General features: G+C 43.2%; 1 protein-coding gene and 1 long non-coding RNA gene across 4 annotated transcripts; one reads left to right on the forward strand and one right to left on the reverse strand.

The window, feature by feature from the left end:
• LOC109407622 (serine/threonine-protein kinase PITSLRE) lies at positions 1-3147 on the reverse strand. Its single transcript, XM_019680763.3, has 3 exons — positions 2969-3147; positions 520-2899; positions 1-213 (listed from the first exon to the last, which is right to left on the reverse strand). The coding sequence occupies exons 1-3, from the start codon at positions 3019-3021 to the stop codon at positions 112-114; spliced, it is 2535 nt and encodes an 844-aa protein (XP_019536308.3). The 5' UTR covers positions 3022-3147; the 3' UTR covers positions 1-111.
• Positions 3148-3239: 92 nt separating this feature from the next.
• Positions 3240-15190, forward strand: LOC109397555 (uncharacterized). 3 transcript variants are annotated; one of them, XR_009998744.1, is made up of 4 exons: positions 3240-3751; positions 3910-4290; positions 14058-14453; positions 14953-15190. It is a non-coding gene; the product is annotated as an uncharacterized LOC109397555 (long non-coding RNA). The 3 variants fall into 3 exon arrangements; XR_009998742.1 differs by lacking the exon at positions 14953-15190 and having other exon boundaries at positions 14058-14832; XR_009998743.1 differs by lacking the exon at positions 14058-14453 and having other exon boundaries at positions 3241-3751.
• The last annotated feature ends 182 nt before the right edge of the window (positions 15191-15372 follow it).

Raw genomic sequence — 15372 nt, forward strand, 5'->3', positions numbered from 1 at the left:
AATGAACTAAAATAACTTACATTTTATTGATAAGTATAGGTAAAGGTATAGTATGTGGGTGAAAGTGCCAGATCATTCAGCCTGAAGAAGAACTGAAAGTAACCACATTTATCAGAATTTCAAGCTAAAGCCCGGACCCATCGCCATCTGTCGGGATTCCGCGTAGGTTGCGCCCAGATGAAAACCGGGATTATCTGCCACTGGATCGTCGCCCTGTGAAGAAAAAAACATATATTGAAAATATCATAAGTCTAACAGTTGGTTCTAAACGTTTTATATCTTCAACTATTTTAATATAGATAAAGATAAACATTTTTTAAACCGTCAATAAACAAACAAGTGCACTACGCACTAATCTTGTGTCCAGTTATTTTTAAATACAGTCTTTATTAAGTCGTAATAATCGATAGAAAACATGAAGAACAGACTCTATTTTGCAGATAGGTATAACTCTTTGCGAGTGAGTTTTCCCATCACTAGAGCAGAGTAGAACTGAAATTGTTTTTCTTTTCGACTTACCAGTTTCTTGAATTCGCCTCCGCCGCTCGGCGGTTTCGGACTGGAAGCCAGGGCCTTTTTCAACCCCAACTCGCTCTTCGCCGGCCAGGTTGGGAACATAGCCGGATCGATGGGAAGCGGTAGTTCCTTGAAGTAGCTGTGCTTGAGCCCTGCCTCAGCCGTCAACCGTTGCTTGGGATCGAAGGTAAGCAGGCCCTGGAGCAGCGAGATACCCAGCTCGCTGGTTTGATGTGCGAAGCGTTTGCGCAGGTTGGAAACGGGATACTCGGTGAACGTCATCTTCTGAACGGCCGGGAGTTGATTGTACCCTGGCCAGATTTTTTCGTTCGGGGTGCCAAGCTCCTTGAAAATGCGATTGAGTTGATCGACTTCGGATTTGCCGGGGAAGAGAGCAGTCATTGCGAGGAATTCGGCAAAAATGCACCCAACGGACCAGATGTCGATCGGAGTGGAATACTCCTTACAGCAAAGGAGCAGTTCCGGAGCACGATACCATAGGGTTACCACAATGGATGTGTACGCTTTAAGGGGGGATCCATACTCTCGGGCCAGACCAAAATCTCCGACTTTTAGGATTCCTTTGTGGGAAAGTAGAAGATTGGACGTTTTCAAATCACGGTGCAATATCCAATTGTCGTGTAGATGGGCCACGGCCCGGAGCAGCTGCTGAGTTAGACACTTTACCTCGCCTGGTAGGAATACTTGCTTCTTGTGCTTCATAGTTTCCATCAGAGATTTTAAATCATGTTCGACGTAGTCCATCACAATGAAGATTTTATCCATGTTACTTCCGACAACGATTTCCCGAACAGTCACTATGTTCGGATGCTGTCCTTTAAGCAGGGTATTGATCTCTCTCAAAGAAGTAATCGGAAAGCCTTCCTTCTCCTTTTCCATCTTGAGTCGCTTCAACGCAACGATCTCTTCCGTTCGTTTATCCTTGGCGCGATAAACAACCCCGTATGTGCCTTCTTCGATTCGATTCAAACATTGGAACTCCTCCACCGATCGGCAACCTTGAATTCCCGGGAAGTATGGCGGAAGCTGTTCTTCTTGTTCCACCTCCATCGGTGGCGATTTGGGTTCTTCCTTCTCTTTCGATTTCGAACGCTTGACATCATTTTCGCGATCGGATCGAGGTGAAATGCTTCGACTGCTTTCGTGACGCCTTCGGGGACTACGAGATCGACTTCTGCTCGAGCCGGATGCGGATCGAGAGCGTGTTGATCGTGATCTCGAACGGTACCTTGATCCGGACCGTGAGCGTGAGTCGCTTCGATGTCTTCTATCCGATTTAGCTAAATCGCCCACCGACAAAGGGCTGTCTGGTGGCTTCTCCTCGTCGTCGGAAGCATCACGGGAATCATCGCTATCACTGCTTGATGATGAAGTATCAGAGTTAGTGTCATCCTCCTCGTCATCGGAACGCATCACCCTGTCCGACCGATCTGAGTCAGCATGCTTCTTGGATTTCCTCTTCTTTTTCTTTGCGCTTTTCTTTTTCTCCTCGTCAGCGCTCTCCATATCTTCATCTTCGGCTTCCAAAAGCAGTTGCTTCTTTGTCTTTGTTTCTTCCGGAGAGTCAGAAACCTTACGTTCTCGTCTCATTAGACGTCTAGATTCAAGTTCATCTCTGGCCGCTTCCTTGCGGCGAGCCATTTGTCGTTCGGCCTCCAGAAGTTTGGCTCGCCTTTCATCGTGCTCCTTATCTTTCACTTCCGGCGCCACGTTTTTAGAGGCGTCTTCAAATTCCGGACTTTCCATAATTTCAACCAATTCCGGTTCGGAGCGTTCCTTACGTGACTCCCTGTGGCGATGATAACGGTGACTTTTCTCTTTTCTGCCCTCGCCTTCGTGCTGAGCAGGATCATCCTGTTGCTTGCTCGAGTCATACTTGCTTTTCTTATTCAGCAGTCTCATTCTCAAATCCTCCAGTAATTTATCCGGATCTTGCTTTTCAACCTCCTTCCGTTTATCTCGCTCCTTTTCGTAATACTCTCGATCCCGTTCCTTTTTGCTCTGGTACGTTTCCCGCAATTCACCGTAAAACGGATTCATCTCGTACCGGCTCTCCCTCGAATGGTGTCCCACAGAAGACGACGAATGGTACCGGTCCTTCTCATGACCTCGCTCTCTTGGCCGCTCCATTCTGACTTCCTTGTGGTAGCGATCCCGTTCGCGTTCTCGCTCACGGTGGCCGCCCCTGTATCCATCCCGACGCGAATCGGAATAGTGCTCTCTTCCGCCGGATGCGCTTGCATGGCGCTGATGCTCCTTGGAATGTTTAGATTTCTTCTCCTTTCGCTTCGAGTAGTAACCGGCCGACGACGCCTGCGGGGGTTTGATATCCAAGGAATCCGTAGTTTCCTCCTCGACGGGACTGCAAAACAAACAAGATTTAGACTCGAATTCGAATGTTTTCAAATTCCAACACTGCTGACGAACTTACCTCATATCAAACGGGCTCATCACTTGCCCATCTTCACTGTTTTCACTGCTCATGGCGAAACAAGCGGGAATCTTCCAATATTTCAAGTAATTCAACAAAATTCACTAAATTACGACGTTTTGTTGCAAAATTACCTCGTTCCTCCGCTTGTACGCACACAAAACGATCACAAAACTTTGACAGGGTTTTTTTTATATGTGAGTGCCGTGAGTGTCGCACGACTGACGGAAAGCTAGCTTCGCCACCTAGGCCTAGTGGTCGATACAAATTTGCCCCCCCGTCCTTGCACCGACGCGAAAGTCTCCGAAACGTCATTTGACACCCCAACTTTGTGTTGTACACATTGTTATGAGTGTGTTCGTGTGAGCGGGGACGACGGGTTGAGCTGCGTTCGGTTTCTATTTATAGTTCAGTTCAATTTGTTGCTCCAGTTTTTTTTTTGTTAAAAATTATGTTTGATTCGCTTCTACAGAGTTTTTTTTATTTGGACTTGTCTTTATTACGAAAACGATAGCCTGCTAGTAAAGTATTACAACTTTTGTTCGGGTCAAGGAAAGATGAAGCGAAAAGCGTTCGTGGATTGCTCCATAGTGAGTTCAGTTCGACTGATACCGGCCGCTGGATGCCGATTCACCGTCTGCGAAGGAGTAACCAAGAACACATCGGCAAAGGAAATTATTTAACCAGGTGGAATAACAACTGGCCAAAAAGTATCATCCGGACAAGAACAAGGTCGATCCGAATCCGAGCCGAAAGTTTCAGGAAGTTTCCGAAGCGTACAAGGTGAGATGCATTGCACAACAGAAACAACATTGTAACACAAAGTGAAAGTAGATTATCCCAGTTTATTTGTAATGACCACCAATCGATGTAAATTTTATATCTTCTCCATGGAAAATCTGATCGGATCTCGCTTACTCACGATTATCATTCATTTGTAGGTGCTGAGCTCCGATGCCACTGATGACACGAAACGAAACGATCTGTGGCCGACGATGTGCCAAGGAAGTATTCCCTGCCATTATTGCAACCACAAAGGTTCGTCTGTAAAAGTAAATTATAACCCCCAACCGGCCATCTGAAAAATCTAGCGGTGCCGTATGGGCGATGTCTTAAAATCTACCTCTTTCACCTCCGCCTGGGCAAGAGTCTGGATCTATCGGAACCGCAAAGTGTTCGCTAAGAATGCTTTCTTCTGTTGATGCATGGGTGAAGAATGTATGGCGATAGGCGTATTGTACGGCGCCTAAGGATTTTACCGCCCTGAAGGATTATTACGAAGCAGTCGTCATTCAATCCGAGTGATTTGCGATTCTCTACAGGTAAGTACTTGGCACAAATATTTTTCAATTCTTCATTGGGGAATTGTAAGAGGAATACAATTTTCAATCAGATACCACCAATGAAAACAATTCCGGGAACACCGGGAAACTTTGCGAGTTGGTTTGGAAACAACCGCAACAGCAACTGCAGCTTTTACCCAAGAATTATTTCACCCGTTATTCAGGAACTTCTCCAGGAACCGGTTCCACGGGATGACCTCCAGGAGTTATGGGAATTTTCTTCAGAATTTCCTGATGGATTCCCAGGAAATTCTTCAGGATATTTTTACGAATTTCTGCGAAAGTAGGATTCTAAAACTGACCCCCCCCCCCCGGGTAATTTTTTGGACAGTTGCCCGGGTAGTTCATCCAAGAGTTCCCCGAAAATTCCTCAAGTTCTTCAATAACCTCTTCAGCTGTTCCACGGGATTCCTTCAGAGTTCCTCTGGAGTCCCTCCAGGAATTCTCCAGAAAGTTTACGGGAATCCGTCCAAGAGTTCCGCAAGAATTCTTGCAGCATTCTTATGTAAAACATCCTCCAAGCCCAAGATTTTTCTGGGAATTTTTCAATTTTTTCCCTGGTAGTTCATCCATATTTGATCCTCCAGAAGTTCTCAAAGATTCATACAGCATTTTTATGGACATCCTTCCGGGAATTCCTTTGGAATTCTCCGATGAGTTTCACAGGAATTCTTCCAAGATTTGCCTGGTAATTCAACCAGGATTCTCCCAACGGTTCTTTTAGAAGTTCCCCGGGAAATCCTCCCGGTAATGCCCAAGAAATTCATTCCAGAAGCGAGTACAGAAGGTACCCGTAAATTTTCTCCAACACTTCCCCGGAAATTCATTGTTCCCCGGGAATCTCTCCTGCAGTTTTTCCACTTCCACAGAAATTTATTCCGATCAGATGATCCAAATGAATTGCCTCAGGAGTTTCCCTGGAATTCCTCCATGGATTCTCTAGGAATATTTCCACGAGAATTCCTTTAGAATATCACCCATCTATGCTGCCGTGAATCGCACATCAACCCCATGTTTGCTGGTTTTCTATGCAAATGGAACAGATATGCAATTTACAGTAGAATAATTAATTCAAAATTTATGGTAAAATCCCTTCAATTTTCCTGAAAATTTATCCAAGATTTCTCTCGGAATTAATCCATAGTTATCTAATTCCCAACATTTATGCAAATCCCTTCAGGAGTTCCAAGAAAATTTCTCAATAAATAACTCTAAAATTCCTCCAAAAGTTTCTCGAGAATTCCTCCAGAAGTTCCTCGGTTGTTCCCTCAGGAGTTCCCCGAGTATTCAGCCATGGAATTCCACGGATAATTCTACACCACACGAGTTCCTCAGAAATTTCTCAGGAGAATATTTTCAGAAATCCCTTCTGAATTCTTCCACGAGTTCCCCGGAAATATCTCTAGGAGTTCTTCGAAAATAGCTCCAGAAGTTCCCCGGAAATTTCTGCAGGAGTTTTTTTTTTTGGTAATTTTTTCGGGAGTTCCTGAGGAATTTCTCATGAATTTCCTCGAGGGTTCATCCAAAAGTTTTCCGGAAACATCTCCAGAAGCTCCTCGTGAATTCTTCCAGGAGTTTCTCAGGAATTCCTCCAAGAGTTCCTCGAGAATTTTATTCTATTTATTTATTGCTTCACGAGTTCTTCGAAAATTCTTCCAGGAATTTATTGGCAATTTCTACAGAAGTTCCTCGATTATTCCTCCAGGAATTCTCCGGAAAAATCTCCAGGAGTTCATCGGATATTCCTCCACTATTTCCTCAAGCATTATTCCAAGGCGTTTCTCGCACATTTCCTCAAGATTTCCTCGGGAATTCCTCCTGGAATTCTTCCACGAGTTCCTCGAAAATGTCTTTGGAAATTCCTTGAGAATTCCTCCAGCAGTTCACCGGTAATATCTTTAGGAGTTCTTCAGGAATATCGAAGTTCATCGGGAATTCCTCCTGGAGTTCCTCAGGAATTTCTAAAGAATTTCCTCGAGGATTCTTCCAAGAGTTCTCCGGGAATATCTCTAGAAGCTCCTCTGGAATTCTCACAGGAGTTTCTCAAGAGCTCCTCGGGAATTCCTCCAGAAGTTCCTCCGGTTCACCGGTAATATCTTTAGGAGTTCTTCGGGAATATAGAGGTTCCTCGTAAATTCCTCCTGGAGTTGCTCGGAAATTTCCCCAGGAGTTCCTCAGGAATTTTTAAGGGGAATTTTTCAAGAATTTCCTAAAAGATTCATCCAGGAGTTCCCCGAAAATATCTCCAAAGTTCCCCGGAAATATCTCCAGGAGCTCTTCGGGAATATCTCCAGAAGTTCCTCAGAAATTCCTGCAGGAGTTCCTGGGGAATCCCTCCAGGAGCTCTTCAGGGATTCTTTCTGGAGTTCCTCGAGAATTCGAGAGTTTTTCGGAAATTTCTTCAGAAGTTCCTCGAGAATTCCTCCAGGAGTTTCCCGGAAATATCTCCAGGAATTACTTCAACGACTTCCTCGCGAATTCTTCCAGGAGTTCCTCGAGAATTCCTCTTGGAATTCCACGAAGAATCTTCCACTAGTTCCTCAGAAATTCCCGCAGGAGCTACTTGGAAATTTCTCCGGAGTTCCCCAGGAATATCTCAATAATTTCGAGGAATATCTCAATAATTTCGAGGATTCATCCGGGAATTCTCGGGGAATATCCACAGGTATTTCTTGGGAATTCTTTCAGGAGTTCCTCGAAAATTCCTCCAGTAGTTCCCCGGGATTTCTTCCAAAAGTTCCTTGGGAATTCCTCTAGAAGTTCCTCTAAAATTCCTACAGGAGTTCCTCGAGAATATCTTTAAAAATTTCTTGAGAATTCCTTCAGGATATTTCACCGGAAATATCTTCAGGAGTTCTTCGGATATATCTCTAGGAGTTGCTCGGGAATTCTTTAAGGAGTTCCACAGGAATTCCTCCAGAAGTTCCTCGGGAATTCTTCCAGAAATTACGGAATTCTTCCAGGAGTTCCTCGGGAAATCCTCCAAAAGTTTCTCTGGAATTCCTCCCATAATTTCCTCGAATATTTCTTCAGAAGTTCTCCGGGTATCTATCCATGAGTACTTCAGGAATTTCACCAGTAATTCCTCGAGAATTCTTCCAACAGTTTCCTGGAAAAATCTCCAGGAGTTTCTCGAATATTCCTCCACTAGTTCCTCGGTAATTACTCCAAGGAGTTCCTCGCGAATTCCTCCAAGAGTTCTTCGGGAATTTCTCCTGGAATTCCACCACAAAATCCACAGAAATCTCTCCAACAGCATATCTTCAAAATTCTTCTAGAATTCCTCCAGGAGTTCAGCGGAAATATCTTCAGGAGTTCTTCGGGAATATGTCCAGAAGTCCCTCGGTAATTCCTCCTGAAGTTCCTTGGAAATTTCTCCGGGAGTTTCTTGGAAATCTCTCCGAAAGTTCTTCAGGAATTTCTTAAAAATTTCCTCAAACATTCATCCAGGAGTTCCCCGGAAATATCTCCTAAAGTTCCTCGGGAATTCTTTTAGGAGTTCCTCGGGAATTCCTCCAGAAGTTCCTTGGGACTTCTTCCAGGAGTCCCTCGGGAACTCCTCCAAAAGTTTCTCTGAAATTCCTCCACAAGTTTTTCGGATATTCCTTCAGGAGTTCTCCGGGTATCCATCTGATTTCTTCGTGAATTTCTCCAGAAGTTTCTCGAGAATTCTTCCAGGAGTTCTCCGGAAATATCTCCAGGAGTTTCTCGGATATTCTTCCACTAGTTCCTCGCGAATTCCGCCAAGAGTTTCTCGGGCATTTTACCTGAAATTCCTTCACGAAATCCTCAGAAATTCCAGCATTTGTTCCTTGAGAATATATTCAGAAATTCCTCCATAATTCCTCCAGGAGTTCAGCGGAAATATCTTCAGGAGTTCTTCGGAAATATCTCCTGAAGTTCCTCGGTAATTTCTCCTGGAGTTCCTTGAAAATTTCTCCGGGAGTTCCTTGGAAATTTCTCCATGAGTTCTTCTGGAATTCCACGGAGAACCCTCCACGAGTTCCTCAGAAATTCCTTCAGGAGTTCCCCGAAAATATCTCCAGGAGTTCTTCGGGAATATCCTCAGAAGTTCCTCGAAAATTCCTGCAGGAGTTCCTCGGGCATTCCTCTAGAAGTTCCTTCAGGAGTTCTCCGGGTATTCATTCATTAGTTTCTCGGGAATTCCTCCTGGAGTTCTTCGGAAACTTCTCCAAGAGTTTAACGGGAATTTCTCCAAAAGTTCCTCGAGAATTCTTCCAGGATTTTCTCGGAAATATATCCAGGAGTTCCTCCTCCACAAGTTTCTTTTGAATTGCTCCAACGAGTTCCCAGCGATTCCTCGTGAATTCTTCCAGTAGTTCATCGGGAATTCCTCCAGAAGTTTTTCGGAAATTCTTCCAGGAGATCTCCGGAAGTATCTCCAGGAGTTCCCTGGATAATCTCCCACTAGTCCCTCGGAAATTACTCCGAGGAGTTCCTCGCAAATTCTTTCAGAAGTTCCACGAGAATTCCTCCACGAGTTCCTCGGAAATTCCTGAAGGAGTTTTTCAGGAATATCTTCATGAATTCCTTAAGAATTCCTCCAGGAGTTTCTGGAAATATCTATAAATTCTTTGGAAATATCACCAGAAGTTCCGCAGGATTTCCCATGGGATGTCCTCTTGGAGTTTCTCGGAAAGTTCTCCGGGAGTTCCTTGAAAATTTCTCCGGGAGTTCCTCAGGAATTTCTCAAAAACTCCTCGGGGATTCTTCCTGGAGTTGCTCGGGAATTCCTCCAGGAGTTCCTTCTGAAGTTCCTTGGGAAGTCCTCCTGCTATTTGTCTAAATTTCTCCAGGAATTCTTCAGGATTTTTTTCACGAGCTCCTCTGAAAATATCTCTAAAAATTCCTCGAGAATTCCTCTAGGAGTTCCCCGGAAATATCTCCAGGATTTCCTCGGAAATTCCTCCAGGTGTTTCAGGGAATTTTTCCAGGAGTTTCTCAAGAATCCCCCCAGGAGTTCCTCGGGTATTCATCCAGAAGTTCCTCGGGAATTCCCCCATGAGTTTCCTGGGAATTTCTCCAGGAGTTCCTTGAAAATTGCGCCAGGAGATCTTAAGAACATCCTCCAGGATTTCTTCGAGAACTCCTCCGGGGAGTATTTCGGGAAATCCTCCGGGAGATCCTTGGGATTTCCTCCAGGAGATCCCCGAGAATTAGTTTTGAAGTTCCACAGGAATTCTTTGGGAATTTTTCCGGGAGTTCCTCGAAAATTCCTCCTGAAGCACCTCGAATACTCCTCCAGGACTTCATCGAGATTTTTTTTTTCAAAATTTCCCCAGGAATTGCTCCAGGAGATCTTGGGAATTCCTCCAGAAGTTCTCTGGAAATATCCCCAGTTGTTCCCCTAATATTCCTCTTGGATTTCCGTGGGAATGCTTCTAGAGTTCCTCTGGAATCCCTCCAGGAGTTCCTCGATTATTTATTCACGAGTTCTTCGGTCATCCATTCTGATGATTTTGTCGGGAATTGCTACAGGAGTTTTTAGGGAATTGCTCCAGCAGTTCCTCGGGACTTTTTTTTCTTTCTTTCTTAATGGCTCTTCGTCCGCACTGGGACTTGGCCTGCCTCGCTTCAACTTAGTGTTCTTTGAGCACTTCCACAGTTATTAATTGAAGGCCTTTCTTTGCCTGCCATTGCATGAATTAGTACATAGGTTCCCAAACTTTTAGGTCGCGCGACACCCTTTTGCCAGCAGACGTAGTTCTCGCGTAAAATATTTTACTGTCGCTCGCGACCCCCTGGATGAAGGCTGGCGGGGCCGCGACCCATAGTTTGTTTTTTTTTTTTTTTTGGTTTTTATTTCTGTGTATTTTAACTAAAGCTAATTCGACACTTTACCCATAGTTTAGGAAACCATGAATTAGTATATTGTGAGGCAAGTACAATGGATACACTATGCCCAGCGAGTCGAGAAATTTTTCCCGACCGGAACGGGAATCGAACCCGCCGTCTCCGGATTGGCGATCCATAGCCTTAACCTCTAGGCTAACTGGAGACCCCTCGAGTTCCTCGGGAATCTCCTGCAGGAATTTCGCGGAACCTTTTTGAGGATTTTTTTGAGGAACTCCTGGATATATTCCCGAGGAACTCCGGTAGCAATTCCAGAGGAACTTCTGGATGGATTCCCGAGAAGCTACTGGCGAAATTTCTGAGCAACTTCTGGAGGACTATCATTGAAACTAATGAAAAAAAAATATGGATGAATTACCGCGGAACTCCTCGGAACACTACCGAAGACCTCGAGGAGCTATTGGAGGAAGTTTCGACAAGCTCGTGGAGGAATGCTCAAGAAACTCCCGAGCAACTAGGAAGTATTGGAGGAATTCCCGAGAAAATCTTAGAGTAATTCCGAGGAATTCCAGAGAAACTGCTTGAGGAATTTCCAAGGATCTTCTGGAGAAATCTCCGATAAGCTCCTGGAGGAATTTCAGTCAAACTGCTGGAGGAGTTTTCGGGGAAGGAATAACCTTGGAACTCCTGGATGAATTATCGAGGAGCTCCTGGAAAAATTGGCGAGGAACTCCTGTACGAAACTCCAAGGATCTTCTACAAGAATTCCCAAGGAACTCTTGGAGAAATTCCCGGAAAACTCCCGTGGATTTTCTGGAAGAATTCCCGAGGAATCCCTGAAAGAATTCTTATGGAACTTCTGATGGTATTCTTGAGGAATTCCTGGATGAATTTCTGAGGAATTCCCTTGTATTTCCATGAGGAACTCTGAGAAGCTTCCGAAGGAATTTCCGGGTAACTCCTGGAGAAATTCCCAAGGAACTCCTGCAACATTTTCTAATGTACTTCTGGAGGAATTTTTCGGGAAAATTCTGGAAATTCTAGAGAGATTCATGCATGAATGCTGGAGTGCTTCTAGTGAAATTCGCGAATGAGCTCCCAGCGAACTCTTGAAGTAGATATCCTGGAGGAATGTCCGGGAAGTAATGAAGGAATATCCAGGATCATCATGGATTAATTTACAGAAACATCCTGAGGGGATTCTACCACAAATGCAGGAGGAAATTTCAGCACAAATTCTCAAAAGTATACCAGTAAAAAACCTGGAGAACTCCAGGAGAAAACCCATACGAAGCTGCTGGAGAATTCCCAGAGGAAGAACTGACCCCACTAGCATTACAGTCCCATCTTTGCTGGGTTTTCTATTCATATGGGACTATCATGCGAGTGGGGGCAGAGAACTCCTGGAAAAATTTCAAAAGGAGCATTTGTAGAAAAAGTATCAAGAAAGAAATTCCTCAAGCACTCCATGAGGAATAACCATAAAGCTGGAGTAATTCATTGAGAATTTACTGAAATAAATTTAGATTCCTGGAGGAATCTTTTTTTTTTTTTTTTTTTTGAAGAGTGACCAGGTGGAGCAGCAGGACAGCTGATAGCAAAGCCTGGACCCTTTCCCAACTTTCCCCCTACTAGGACCAATACTCACGATGGACTAGACGATGTCGTCAACTTGAGCAAAGTGTGTAGTAATTAGCATTGGGTCGTAGTAGTTTTTAAAAATACTGTTTTTAACTTTTCCCATCGCACTAGTGTTTTGATCGAATGGAAGCTCCAAAAATGATTTGATAATTGAACAATATTTCAACAATCAAAAATCTCCGAGGTCACTGGACAACATTCAGAGATAAAAAAAAGGGTGTCTATGTCTATGTTAACGCCTTCAGAGTACTATTCTTAAGAAATATACAAAGAGCAAAAAGAAAAAAAAAATGTGTCGTAGCTAATTTTTAAACATTTGATATTTCTGAAAATTATTCGAAGACAGCTACCAGAGCTAGCGTTTTTAGCCGATATGGGCAACTAGTTTTTCTGACAGCTTCCCCAAACAATATTCAGATAATATCCTCAATTATTTTATAATACCTACATTCTGAAAATTATTTCAAGCCGATTACCAATGGTGTCAATAACCGATGTTAGTCATTGACAGCACCAGCATCATCCCCAAATAACTCTCATATTAGTGTTAGATAACACTTTTTGAGCTTCCATTCGATATTGTAAAGAAATTTGTCAAACCCTATTTGTCAAAATATAGTCAATAATGTATCAAATTGTGTTCCTAATTTCACTAGTCGTCTTCTGCATATCTGTGATCATCTCAGTCCAAAGTAATATTATATCCATCGTAACCCTTTACATTGTCAACCGTCCTAAGTCCTAACCAGCCACTTGTCATCCGAATATTACCCCCCAGTAAAAAAGCGAGCCAACATCTCTGACCCCCATTGTGCGTTGAACCCCATTTTGACAGTGTGGTACCCGCGTGTGGTTAGCTCGAGTGTCTATAAAAGAATGATGATTCTCCCGCTACCGAGCGGTGTGCATGCTGGCTTCGCGCAACCGTTCGGGTGCAGGTATGCACACGAGTGTATGTCCAATGTATACGCATCACCGACTGCGACGCTCGTCACCACAGACAGCAAAAAGTTAGTAAACAGTAAACTTTTCGGACCAACACTTGAAAAGCGCGTAATATTTTCCACAACAAAAAAGAAAATTTTCGAAAATACTAGGAGAATTATGAAAAAAAATTCTCTTAGCTGAAATATGTAACAATAAATAAAAATGTGTTCAAATTAGGCCGCAATTGGGGATGCAAAGAACTTTTTTGTTAAAGAAAAAATATCACTCCTAAACTACGCCTAAATCAAATGTTTGACCTGAAACAGATGATGACTTCAAAAACATAGCCGCATCGCAGCCGATTGGTCCTAACTAAATTCCTGCTTTTTTGATCAGTGAAATAATACCGTCTAAGATATAAAAATTAAAAGTTCAGTCAACTGAAAAAAAATGTTAATGATTATTTGTCAACTTTTATAAATTCACAAAATCCATAAAAATAAGAAATACAAATATAACTCCTAGTCAACAGTTTTATCTTTAGAGAGACGAACCAGCCAAGGGCTGAAAGTCTCTCTAATAAAGACAAATCAATCAATCAATTTTATCTTTACCTAATCAGTCCATAATTTTCTAATTGTAATGAATCTAATCTGTAAGGCTGTAAGTCAACTTATCCTAGCGTCCGCTGTCCTGTGTACTTTCGATTTCAAGTAATGAATGATGAGTGTAACGCAGAGGCCTCCCCTACTCACTCTTGCGTTACGTTAAATTTAACAATTATTGTTAAATTGGGGAAAATTCAATGAATACAAAGATTAGGTCTATGCAAGCTGAATTATAACTTGTCTTGAACTTGTGATAAATGCACAACGGATACTCCTTTGGTTTTGGTTTCCATTAGCACTTACGGCCGATTCCTTCACTTGCGCTCAACTCGTAAACCAGATATATCTAGCTCAAAGTCCAAGCGGTGGTGAATAAACTGGCACTAAAGTGCTAATGGGTTAAGCCCTCCCATCGCGTCAAGATTGAATATCCAGGGGGAGGGAAATTTAGATTCCTGGAGGAATCGTTAAGAAAAGCCCTGAATTAGTCACACATCGAACTCCTGGTGTAATCCAAACAGGAATGCAGATAATACTAGAATGTCTTAGCATTTAGACTAGAGCAGCGTGATTATTTGAGTAACGCTATAGAATCTGCAAAATTTTTGAATAACTTACACAGTTTTGGCAGAATTCTGCTTTGGATGAATTCTTGTGAAAACTTATGAAATTATTCGTGAAATGTTCATTAAACTCCTTTTTAAAAATTGATCAATTTCTAATAATTGGTTGCCAATAATGTTTATATGTTTCCAGGATGACAACGCAGCCATCTTCGAGTCAGTGTTGTATCAACCCAGGCGCCGTTGGAATAATCCTTTCGTTTTCGTTCTAAAGTGTCAAGATGCCTTGCGGACCGAAAAAGCATTAAAAAGCGATTAAACGCCTCCAGGGTTACCTTTGCCCCGCTTCCATCCACTGGCCCACACAAACTGCGTGACTCGTTGCCACTTGTGATTTTATTGTGCAACCATCGTGAAGTATGTCTTGACTAACACCGAAGTTACCAAGATCTGCAGCATCACATCTAGATCGATGGCAAGGTTTGCACTGACTTCAATTACCCGACCGGATTCATGAATGTCACCCATCTTTGATGTACGGCGTCTAGGATCGTTTCACCGTTCACCGTATTGCACCTGATGAAGCCAAGTATGTACAAGTTCCTGAAGATGAAGTGCGTCTAGATCGGTCCAAAGAAGGTGCCGTTTATCTTGACCCACCATCCGGAACCGAGCATCCAGAACGATTCGATCCGCTATCATATCGCCACCGGTGATGAACATGCTCAAACTCGAACCCGGCAATCTGCACATGACCATCTATCTGAGTCATGTGGCTTAACAGTCATTCAATAAATCATGGTTACTCAACCTTCGTTTCGCGACCCCCCAACTGCTTGCAGGCACACTACTTCGATTGGTCTACGAAAAGCGTGCAAACTGACTGGGGCGTCGCGAGAGCCAATGTTGGGAAACGATGCGATAGATGATATTTTACTGCGAAACTTTCCTTAAATGAGCGGGTACACTGATGGTACTCACAAAAACTTCTCAACATTATTTTCAGTTCATACAAATAGTGTTCTCATTGAAATAGACTTCATACTATCAATTTTACAAGTATTTACATATATTTTACATATTTCCAGGAATCACGTGCCTATAAGCAACGAACTTCTTCCAAAGAAGCGACCGGGTTGCAGCGCCTTCACGGATGTTGCAAAAAACGATCCTTCGTCGTGCCCGCAACGCCAACATCAATCAACGAGATCTATCGACACGCGCTCATTTCGGATTAGAACCGACCCAAGGTAACCCTAACGAAAGCAAATTTAATCATATCCGAAGCCAAACTGTTGGAAGCTATCCAGGAAAAAAGTCGGAAACTTTACTTTCAAAAAAAGGGTTAAAAGGAAAATTCGTTTCCAGGCCTGTACATAGGCAGGGTGTCTACTACCTGGAAAAACCTGGAAAACCTGGAATTATCAGGGAATTTTGCTCGACCTGGAAAAATCCTGGAATTCTCAGGGAATTCTGGTGACAATCAGGGAATTTCTGCGTTTATCATT

This window comes from Aedes albopictus, chromosome 3, assembly GCF_035046485.1.
Source record: "Aedes albopictus strain Foshan chromosome 3, AalbF5, whole genome shotgun sequence".
Lineage (NCBI taxonomy): Eukaryota > Metazoa > Arthropoda > Insecta > Diptera > Culicidae > Aedes > Aedes albopictus.

What these genes read in the sequence shown, in the direction of transcription:
- LOC109407622 (XM_019680763.3), bottom strand. Translation starts at nt 3,021, where the DNA reads ATGAGCAGTGAAAACAGTGAAGATGGGCAAGTGATGAGCCCGTTTGAT. An exon ending in ATGAGCCCGTTTGATATGAG is followed by an intron (nt 2,900 to 2,968) that starts GTAAGTTCGTCA and finishes TTTGTTTTGCAG; the next exon opens with TCCCGTCGAGGAGGAAACTA. An exon ending in GAGGCGAATTCAAGAAACTG is followed by an intron (nt 214 to 519) that starts GTAAGTCGAAAA and finishes TTTTCTTCACAG; the next exon opens with GGCGACGATCCAGTGGCAGA.